The following is a 12,118-nucleotide window of genomic DNA, read 5'->3' on the forward strand; positions in this document are numbered from 1 at the left end:
TCCCTGTCCTTTGCAAACTGGAATTAGCGTGTGGTTCCTGTATTGGGATGAGGTCGTGTCTCTGTCAGCAGGTGAAGGGAACAGAGAGGGGAGTGTGACTGCACCTCTCACAGGTTCTAGCACGCCGTCTGCCCTGGCTGGGACGCAGCACGATTTAATGGCCACTGCACATTCCTCACTCCTCACCTCATGAGTCTGCATCGATAACGAGGGTGGTTGCCATGGTTGCCGGGGAGAATGCTATTGCACGGTCTGGCAGCCTGGGATTTGTAGTCTGTCATTGGAGCGTTTTTGCCAGGGTTGCGAACCACCGGGGACAAGGACGACAGCTCTCAGAATCTGAATCAGCACCCATACGTCCATCACTCCGGAATCATGAAGGCTGGCTGCCTGCTCACGCTCTCCGTTCTCCATGGTAACGTGAACAGATTTTCTTGGGCAAAGCTGGTTTGCTGATGTACACAGCTGGTTATTGCTGAATCACAGGGCTCAATCCTGCACTAGGTCTACGCTCCTGAACCTCACTGGGAACCTCTGCTTCTCCACTCTTCACTCCCCTACCTCCCTGTGAACCTCTGCTTCTCCACTCTTCACTCCCCTACCTCACTGTGAACCTCTGCTTCTCCACTCTTCACTCCCCTACCTCCCTGTGAACCTCTGCTTCTCCACTCTTCACTCCCCTACCTCCCTGTGAACCTCTGCTTCTCCACTCTTCACTCCCCTACCTCCCTGCGAACCTCTGCTTCTCCACTCTTCACTCCCCTACCTCACTGTGAACCTCTGCTTCTCCACTCTTCACTCCCCTACCTCACTGTGAACCTCTGCTTCTCCACTCTTCACTCCCCTACCTCCCTGCGAACCTCTGCTTCTCCACTCTTCACTCCCCTACCTCACTGTGAACCTCTGCTTCTCCACTCTTCACTCCCCTACCTCACTGGGAACCTCTGCTTCTCCACTCTTCACTCCCCTACCTCCCTGTGAACCTCTGCTTCTCCACTCTTCACTCCCCTACCTCACTGTGAACCTCTGCTTCTCCACTCTTCACTCCCCTACCTCCCTGTGAACCTCTGCTTCTCCACTCTTCACTCCCCTACCTCCCTGCGAACCTCTGCTTCTCCACTCTTCACTCCCCTACCTCCCTGCGAACCTCTGCTTCTCCACTCTTCACTCCCCTACCTCCCTGTGAACCTCTGCTTCTCCACTCTTCACTCCCCTACCTCCCTGTGAACCTCTGCCCTCCACACACTACGCTCCTGAACCTCACTCGAACCTCTACTCTCCACACTCTGTACTGCTCTCTCTCTCACACACACACACACACACACACACACACACACACACACACACACACACACACACACACACACACACACACACACACACACACACACACACACACACACACACACACACACACACACACACACACACACACACACACACACACCCTCGCTCGCCCGTTCTGACTCTCTGACAGTAATTGCTCCCTCCTGCCATTTTCCATTCCACATTCTGATCTCCCTCACCCCTTGCTTATTCCTCAGCTGCCCACCACCTCCTTCTCGAGTCCCTCCTCCTTTCCTTCCTCCCATGTTCCACTCTCCTCTATCAGATTCCTTCTTCAGCGCTTCACCTCCTCCACCGATCACCTCCCAGCTCCTCACTTCATCTCCCCTCTCCCACTAACCTGCCTTCCCCCTCACCTGGTCTCACCGATCACCTGTCAGCTTGTCCTCCATCCTCTCCACCCCCATCTTCTTATTCTGGCTTCAGTCCCCTTCCTTCTCAGTCCATACGAAGGTTCTCAGCTGGAAAGATTGACTGCTTATTCCTCTCTGTGGATGCCGCGTTCCTCCAGCATTTTGTGTGTGTTGGATTTAATTGTCGTTATCTAGCTGCCCCTGGAGAAGTTGGTGGTGAGCTGCCGTCTTTGACCGCTGCCAGCCCAGGGGTGTAGGTGCACCCACAGAGCTGTTAGGAAGGGAGATCCCTGGTTTGACCCGTTGAAGGATTGCTGATGTATTTCTAAGTTTGATGGTGAGAAGCTTGGAGGAAACTCCCAGCGGAGGTGTTCCTGTACTTCACTGCCCTTGTTCTTCCAGCTGGTAGAGGCGGTGGGCTTGCAAGGGGCTGTCCAGGTATTCTCACTGCGTTCTGAATTTATTGTTAATGGAATCAAAGAAATCTAGGACACAAAATGAGGCCATTCAGCCCATCTTGACCGTGCTTTAGACTGTTCCAGTTGCTGGGTTGCGACAGTGCCTCAGGAATGCTGCACAGCAGTTGAACCGCTCTCTGGGACCCCTTTCCCACCCCCGAACTTCGGCAACACCCCTCACAGCCGGCTCCTTGGACTGGGCAAGCGTTGACAGGTCTGTGGAATTCTCCCCGAACAGGTCGGGCTCAGCTTGCTGTGGCAGTGCCTGGCCATGGACAGGATGGGGTTAAACTACTCCTGGCAAGTCAGGCAGATTGGAGAAACGTTGCTGAGGCAGCAGAACAGAGCAGCATTGCTGAGCCAGCGGGCGAGTGAAACAAGCCCAACGTTGCCGGCTCTGTGCAGGACGGATGCATGGGATCTGAGTCTACTGCTGAAATGGCTACCCTCACTCCCTCTCACTCTCTTCATCCTCTCTGTTTCTCCTACTTTCCCAATCTCTCTTTCTCCCTAATTCTCTTACTTTATCTGTCCTACTCTCTCCACCCCCCACTCTTGGGGGCTTTCCTCTGTGTGTTCAAAGTTCAAAGTACATGTATTATCAAAGTATATATATGCCTCCATCTACTTCCTTCAGATTCCCTCTCTATGTTTCTCCATCTCCCCCTCTCCCACCAATATCACTCCATTGCTGCTCTCTCTCTCTCTCTCTCTCGCTCCCTCTCTCTGTCTCTCTATGTCACTGTGTGCGTGTGTGTCTCTCTCTTTCTCTCTGCCTCTATCTGTCTCTCTTTCTCTCTCCCCACCCCAAAGCTCAGGCTCTCTGCCCCCCCCCCATTGATATCCCATTCATCTTCCACGTGCCACCCTCTCCCCCTCAGATCTGTCTGTTCCTCCCTTCCTCCCTGTCCCAACTACCCTCCATCTCCCAGGCCCTATCTCTACCTCCTGTTACCCTACTTCACCCTCTCCCTCCTCTGCCCACTCCTTCTTCCTCTCCCTCTCCTCCATTCTCCCCCCACCCGCTCTCTCCCCATCCCACTCTCCCTCCCTCCGTCTCCTTCCCCCAAACCTTTCCTCTCCTTCCCCCCCTCCCTCCCACTCCCACCTCCTCTCCCTCTGCCTCTGTCCTCCTCTACCCTCCCTCTGATCCTCTCCACCACTCTCCACATGCCTCACCCCCCTCCTTCTGTCCACCCTACCCCTCACTCCTCCCCTGTACCCCCTTCTCCACATCGCTCACCCCTCCCTCTGTCACCCCTCCACATCCCACAACCCTCCCTCTGTCCCCCTCCTCCACGTCCCTCACTCCTCCCTATGCCCCCTCCACATCCCTGACCCCTCTCCTGTCCCCTCCACATCCCTCCCCTCCCCAACCCCCCATCCACATCCCTCCCCTTGTCCCCCGCACATCCCCCACCCCACCCCCTATCCCCCCTCCACATCCCTTAACTCTCCCTCTGTCCCCTGCTACACATCCCTCACTCCTCCCTCTGTCCCTCCTCACCACATCCCACACCCCTCCCTCTGTCCCCCTCCACATCCTTCACCCTTCCCCTGTCCCCTCCACATCGCTCACCCCTCCCTCTGTCACCCCTCCACATCCCACAACCCTCCCTCTGTCCCCCTCCTCCACGTCCCTCACTCCTCCCTCTGTCCCCCCTCCTCCACGTCCCTCACTCCTCCCTCTGTCCCCCCCTCCATGTCCCTCACTCCTCCCTATGTCCCCTCCTCCACGTCCCTCACTCCTCCCTCTGTCCCCTGCTCCACATCCCTCACTCCTCCCTCACTCCTCCCTCTGTCCCACCTCTCCACATCCCTCACCCCTCCCTCTGTCCCCCTCCACATCCTTCATCCTTCCCGTCCCCTCCACATCACTCACTCCTCCCTCTGTCCCACTCTACGTCCCTCACTCCTCCCTCTGTCCCCTGCTCCACATCCCTCACTCCTCCCTCACTCCTCCCTCTGTCCCACCTCTCCACATCCCTCACCCCTCCCTCTGTCCCCCTCCACATCCTTCACCCTTCCCGTCCCCTCCACATCACTCACTCCTCCCTCTGTCCCACTCTACATCCCTCACTCCTCCCTCTGTCCCACTCTACGTCCCTCACTCCCTCTGTCCCCCTCTCCACATCCCTCACCCCTCCCTATGCCCCCTCCACATCCCTCACCCGTCTCCTGTCCCCTCCACATCCCTCCCCTCCCCCTGTCCCCACTCCACATCCCTCACGCCTCCCCGACCCCCCATCCACAACCCTCCCCTTGTACCCTCCCACATCCCCCACCCCACCCCCTATCCCCCTCCACATCCCTCAACCCTCCCTCTGTCCCCTGCTCCACATCCCTCACTCCTCCCTCACTCCTCCCTCTGTCCCACCTCTCCACATCCCTCACCCCTCCCTCTGTCCCCCTCCACATCCTTCACCCTTCCCGTCCCCTCCACATCACTCACTCCTCCCTCTGTCCCACTCTACATCCCTCACTCCTCCCTCTGTCCCACTCTACGTCCCTCACTCCCTCTGTCCCCCTCTCCACATCCCTCACCCCTCCCTATGCCCCCTCCACATCCCTCACCCGTCTCCTGTCCCCTCCACATCCCTCCCCTCCCCCTGTCCCCACTCCACATCCCTCACGCCTCCCCGACCCCCCATCCACAACCCTCCCCTTGTACCCTCCCACATCCCCCACCCCACCCCCTATCCCCCTCCACATCCCTCAACCCTCCCTCTGTCCCCTGCTCCACATGCCTCACCCATCCCTCTGTCCCCCTCCACATCCCTCACTCCTCCCTCTCCCACTCCACATCCTTCACCCCTCCCCTGTACCCCTCCACATCCCTCGCCCCTCCCCATTCCCCCTCTCCACAACACCCACCCCCTCCACATCTCTCACCACTCCCTCTGCCCTCTCTCCACATCCCCACCCCCTCCACATCCCTCACCTCTCCCTCTGCCCCTTCCCCACATCCCCCATCCACTCCACATCCCTCATCCCCTCCCTCTGTCCCCCTCTCCACATCACTCACCACTCCCCCTGTCCCCCTCTCCACATCCCTCCTCCCTCCCTGGTGACTCTCAGTGATCCGCCTGTCTGTGCCCGCAGGTCTGGTACTGCCCGTGGGTGGAGGCCGTTTCAAGCGTCATCTGGACCAGCTGGGGAGCATGATCGAATGTCGTGTGGGTGAAGGCCGCTGGCTCACGTGGCTCGACTACTTTGACTACGGCTGTTACTGCGGCTTTGGCGGCCAAGGCCAGCCCCTTGACGGCGTGGATGGGTGAGGCACGGGAACAGCTGGACCAGACACCTCTCCAAACCTCTGCACCCTTCACCACCCTGCCCCAGACACCTCTCCACACCTCTGCACCCTTCACCACCCTGCCCTCGACACCTGCCCACACCTCTGCACCCTTCACCACACTGCCCCAGACACCTCTCCACACCTCTGCACCCTTCACCACCCTGCCCCAGACACCTCTCCACACCTCTGCACCCTTCACCACCCTGCCCCAGACACCTCTCCACACCACTGCACCCTTAACCACCCTGCCCCAGACACCTCTCCACACCTCTGCACCCTTCACCACCCTGCCCCAGACATCTCTCCACACCTCTGCACCCTTCACCACCCTGCCCCAGACAACTCTCCACACCTCTGCACCCATCACCACCCTGCCCAAGACACCTCTCCACACCTCTGCAACCTTCACCACCCTGCCCCAGACACCTCTCTACACCTCTGCACCTTCACCACCCTGCCCCAGACACCTCTCCACATCTCTGCACCCTTCACCACCCTGCCCCAAACACCTCTCCAAACCTCTGCACCCTTCACCACCCTGCCCCAAACACCTCTCCAAACCTCTGCACCCTTCACCACCCTGCCCCAAACACCTCTCCACACCTCTGCACCCTTCACCACCCTGCCCCAAACACCTCTCCAAACCTCTGCACCCTTCACCACCCTGCCCCAAACACCTCTCCACACCTCTGCACCCTTCACCACCCTGCCCCAAACACCTCTCCAAACCTCTGCACCCTTCACCATCCTGCCATTGACACCTGTCCACACCTCTGCACCCTTCACCACCCTGCCATTAACACCTCTCCACACCTCTGCACCCTTCACCACCCTGCCCCAAACACCTCTCCAAACCTCTGCACCCTTCACCACCCTGCCCCAAACACCTCAATACACCTCTGCACCTTTCACCACCCTGCCCCAGACACCTCTCCACACCTCTGCACCCTTCACCACCCTGCCCAGGACACCTCTCCACACCTCTGCACCCTTCACCACCCTGCCCCAGACACCTCTCCACACCTCTGCACCCTTCACCACCCTGCCCTCAACACCTCTCCACACCTCTGCACCCTTCACCACCCTGCCCCAGACATCTCTCCACACCTCTGCACCCTTCACCACACTGCCCCAGACAACTCTCCACACCTCTGCCCCCATCACCACCCTGCCCAAGACACCTCTGCACACCTCTGCAACCTTCACCACCCTGCCCCAGACACCTCTCCACACCTCTGCACCCTTCACCACCCTGCCCTCGACACCTCTCCATACCTCTGCACCATTCACCACCCTGCCCCAGACATCTCTCCACACCTCTGCACCCTTCACCACCCTGCCCCAGACAACTCTCCACACCTCTGCACCCATCACCACCCTGCCCCAAACACCTCTCCAAACCTCTGCACCCTTCACCACCCTGCCCCAAACACCTCTCCACACCTCTGCACCCTTCACCACCCTGCCCCAAACACCTCTCCAAACCTCTGCACCCTTCACCATCCTGCCATTGACACCTGTCCACACCTCTGCACCCTTCACCACCCTGCCATTAACACCTCTCCACACTTCTGCACCCTTCACCACCCTGCCCCAAACACCTCTCCACACCTCTGCACCTTTCACCACCCTGCCCCAGACACCTCTCCACACCTCTGCACCCTTCACCACCCTGCCCAAGACACCTCTCCACACCTCTGCACCCTTCACCACCCTGCCCAGGACACCTCTCCACACCTCTGCACCCTTCACCACCCTGCCCCAGACACCTCTCCACACCTCTGCACCCTTCACCACCCTGCCCTCGACACCTCTCCACACCTCTGCACCCTTCACCACCCTGCCCCAGACATCTCTCCACACCTCTGCACCCTTCACCACCCTGCCCCAGACAACTCTCCACACCTCTGCACCCATCACCACCCTGCCCAAGACACCTCTCCACACCTCTGCAACCTTCACCACACTGCCCCAGACACCTCTCCACACCTCTGCACCCTTCACCACCCTGCCCCAGACACCTCTCCACACCTCTGCACCCTTCACCACCCTGCCCCAGACACCTCTCCACACCTCTGCACCCTTCACCACCCTGCCCCAGACACCTCTCCACACCTCTGCACCCTTCACCACCCTGCCCTCGACACCTGTCCACACCTCTGCACACTTCACCACCCTGCCCTCAACATCTGTCCACACCTCTGCACCCTTCACCACCCTGCCCCAAACACCTCTCCAAACCTCTGCACCCTTCACCATCCTGCCATTGACACCTCTCCACACCTCTGCACCTTTCACCACCCTGCCCCAGACACCTCTCCACACCTCTGCACCTTTCACCACCCTGCCCCAGACACCTCTCCACACCTCTGCACCCTTCACCACCCTGCCCAAGACACCTCTCCACACCTCTGCACCCTTCACCACCCTGCCCCAGACACCTCTCCACACCTCTGCACCCTTCACCACCCTGCCCTCGACATCTGTCCACACCTCTGCACCCTTCACCACCCTGCCCTCAACATCTGTCCACACCTCTGCACCCTTCACCACCCTGCCCTCAACATCTGTCCACACCTCTGCACCCTTCACCACCCTGCCCTAGACACCTCTCCACAACTCTGCACCCTTCACCACCCTGCCCCAAACACCTCTCCACACCTCTGCACCTTTCACCACCCTGCCCCAGACACCTCTCCACACCTCTGCACCCTTCACCACCCTGCCCCAGACACCTCTCCACACCTCTGCACCCTTCACCACCCTGCCCTCGACACCTGTCCACACCTCTGCACCCTTCAGCACTCTGCCCCAGACACCTCTCCACACCTCTGCACCCTTCACCACCCTGCCATTGACACCTCTCCACACCTCTGCACCCTTCACCACCCTGCCCCAGACAACTCTCCACACCTCTGCACCCTTCACCACCCTGCCCCAGACACCTCTCCACACCTCTGCACCCTTCACCACCCTGCCCCAGACACCTCTCCACATCTCTGCACCCTTCACCACCCTGCCCCAGACAACTCTCCACACCTCTGCACCCTTCACCACCCTGCCCCAGACACCTCTCCACATCTCTGCACCCTTCACCACCCTGCCCCAGACACCTCTCCACATCTCTGCACCCTTCACCACCCTGCCCCAGACACCTCTCCACATCTCTGCACCCTTCACCACCCTGCCCCAGACACCTCTCCACATCTCTGCACCCTTCACCACCCTGCCCCAGACAACTCTCCACACCTCTGCACCCTTCACCACCCTGCCCCAGACACCTCTCCACATCTCTGCACCCTTCACCACCCTGCCCCAGACACCTCTCCACATCTCTGCACCCTTCACCACCCTGCCCCAGACACCTCTCCACATCTCTGCACCCTTCACCACCCTGCCCCAGACACCTCTCCACATCTCTGCACCCTTCACCACCCTGCCCCAGACAACTCTCCACACCTCTGCACCCTTCACCACCCTGCCCCAGACACCTCTCCACACCTCTGCACCCTTCACCACCCTGCCCCAGACACCTCTCCACATCTCTGCACCCTTCACCACCCTGCCCCAGACACCTCTCCACACCTCTGCACCCTTCACCACCCTGCCGTCGACACCTCTCCACACCTCTGCACCCTTCACCACCCTGCCCCAGACACCTCTCCACGCCTCTGCACCCTTTACCACCTGCCCCAGACACCTCTCCACACCTCTGCACCCTTCAACACCCTGCCCTCGACACCTGTCCACACCTCTGCACCCTTCACCACCCTGCCCCAGACACCTCTCCACACCTCTGCACCCTACACCAACCTGCCCCAGACATCTCTCCACACCTCTGCACCCTTCACCACCCTGCCCCAGACACCTCTCCACACCTCTGCACCCTTCACCACCCTGCCCAAGACACCTGTCCACACCTCTGCACCCTTCACCACCCTGCCCCAGACACCTCTCCACACCTCTGCACCCTTCACCACCCTGCCCCAAACACCTCTCCACACCTCTGCACCCTTCACCACCCTGCCTCAGACACCTCTCCACACCTCTGCACCCTTCACCACACTGCCCCAGACACCCCTCCACACCACTGCACCCTTCACCACCCTGCCCCAGACACCTCTCCACACCTCTGCACCCTTCACCACCCTGCCTCAAACAACTCTCCACACCTCTGCACCCTTCACCACCCTGCCCAAGACACCTCTCCACACCTCTGCACCCTTCACCACACTGCCCAAGACACCTCTCCACACCTCTGCACCCTTCACCACCCTGCCCCAGACACCTCTCCACACCTCTGCACCCTTCACCACCCTGCCCCAGACACCTCTCCACACCTCTGCACCCTTCACCACACTGCCCCAGACACCCCTCCACACCACTGCACCCTTCACCACCCTGCCCCAGACACCTCTCCACACCTCTGCACCCTTCACCACCCTGCCTCAAACAACTCTCCACACCTCTGCACCCTTCACCACCCTGCCCAAGACACCTCTCCACACCTCTGCACCCTTCACCACACTGCCCAAGACACCTCTCCACACCTCTGCACCCTTCACCACCCTGCCCCAGACACCTCTCCACACCTCTGCACCCTTCACCACCCTGCCCAAGACACCTCTCCACACCTCTGCACCCTTCACCACCCTGCCCTCGACACCTGTCCACACCTCTGCACACTTCACCACCCTGCCCCAGACACCTCTCCACACCTCTGCACCCTTCACCACCCTGCCCCAGACATCTCTCCACACCTATGCACCCTTCACACACTGCCCCTGACACCTCTCCACACCTCTGCACCCATCACCACCCTGCCCAAGACGCCTCTCCACACCTCTGCACCCATCACCACCCTGCCCAAGACACCTCTCCACACCTCTGCACCCTTCACCACCCTGCCCCAGACATCTATCCACACCTCTGCACCCTTCACACACTGCCCCAGACAACTCTCCACACCTCTGCACCCATCACCACCCTGCCCAAGACACCTCTCCACACCTCTGCACCCTTCACCACCCTGCCCAAGACACCTCTCCACACCTCTGCACCCTTCACCACCCTGCCCCAGACAACTCTCCACACCTCTGCACCCATCACCACCCTGCCCAAGACACCTCTCCACACCTCTGCACCCTTCACCACCCTGCCCCAGACACCTCTCCACACCTCTGCACCTTTCACCACCCTGCCCCAGACACCTCTCCACACCTCTGCACCCTTCACCACCCTGCCCCAGACACCTCTCCACGCCTCTGCACCCTTTACCACCTGCCCCAGACACATCTCCATACCTCTGCACCCTTCAACACCCTGCCCTCGACACCTGTCCACACCTCTGCACCCTTCACCACCCTGCCCCAGACACCTCTCCACACCTCTGCACCCTTCACCAACCTGCCCCAGACATCTCTCCACACCTCTGCACCCTTCACCACCTTGCCCCAGACACCTCTCCACACCTCTGCACCCTTCACCACCCTGCCCAAGACACCTCTCCACAACTCTGCACCCTTCAACACCCTGCCCCAGACACCTCTCCACACCTCTGCACCCTTCACCACCCTGCCCCAAACACCTCTCCACACCTCTGCACCCTTCACCACCCTGCCTCAGACACCTCTCCACACCTCTGCACCCTTCACCACACTGCCCCAGACACCCCTCCACACCACTGCACCCTTCACCACCCTGCCCCAGACACCTCTCCACACCTCTGCACCCATCACCACCCTGCCCCAAACACCTCTCCACACCTCTGCACCCTTCACCACCCTGCCCAAGACACCTCTCCACACCTCTGCACCCTTCACCACACAGCCCCAGACACCTCTCCACACCTCTGCACCCTTCATCACCCTGCCCCAGACACCTCTCCACACCTCTGCACCCTTCACCACCCTGCCCTCGACACCTGTCCACAACTCTGCACACTTCACCACCCTGCCCCAGACGCCTCTCCACACCTCTGCACCCTTCACCACCCTGCCCCAGACATCTCTCCACACCTATGCACCCTTCACACACTGCCCCTGACACCTCTCCACACCTCTGCACCCTTCACCACCCTGCCCCAGACATCTCTCCACACCTCTGCACCCTTCACCACCCTGCCCAAGACACCACTCCACACCTCTGCACCCTTCACAACCCTGCCCCAGACATCTATCCACACCTCTGCACCCTTCACCACACTGCCCCAGACAACTATCCACACCTCTGCACCCATCACCACCCTGCCCAAGACGCCTCTCCACACCTCTGCACCCTTCACCACCCTGCCCCAGACACCCCTCCACACCACTGCACCCTTCACCACCCTGCCGCAGACACCTCTCCACACCTCTGCACCCATCACCACCCTGCCCCAAACACCTCTCCACACCTCTGCACCCTTCACCACCCTGCCCAAGACACCTCTCCACACCTCTGCACCCTTCACCACACTGCCCAAGACACCTCTCCACACCTCTGCACCCTTCACCACCCTGCCCAAGTCACCTCTCCACACCTCTGCACCCTTCACCACCCAGCCCCAGACACCTCTCCACACCTCTGCACCCTTCACCACCCTGCCTTCGACACCTCTCCACACCTCTGCACCCTTCAACACCCTGCCCCAAACACCTCTCCAAACCTCTGCACCCTTCACC

General features: G+C 60.2%; 1 protein-coding gene across 1 annotated transcript in view; it reads left to right on the top strand.

The window, feature by feature from the left end:
* The first annotated feature begins 255 nt into the window (after positions 1 to 255).
* Positions 256 to 12,118, top strand: part of LOC140727365 (acidic phospholipase A2 E-like) — a 56,291-nt gene continuing 44,428 nt past the window's right edge. Inside the window, exons 1-2 of the mRNA XM_073044641.1 lie at positions 256 to 415; positions 5,261 to 5,432. Of these exons, the coding sequence (XP_072900742.1) occupies positions 376 to 415; positions 5,261 to 5,432 (212 nt within the window). The 5' untranslated portion in view covers positions 256 to 375. The remainder of the gene's footprint in view (positions 416 to 5,260; positions 5,433 to 12,118) is intronic.

This window comes from Hemitrygon akajei, chromosome 5 (genome assembly GCF_048418815.1).
Source record: "Hemitrygon akajei chromosome 5, sHemAka1.3, whole genome shotgun sequence".
Classification (NCBI taxonomy): domain Eukaryota; kingdom Metazoa; phylum Chordata; class Chondrichthyes; order Myliobatiformes; family Dasyatidae; genus Hemitrygon; species Hemitrygon akajei.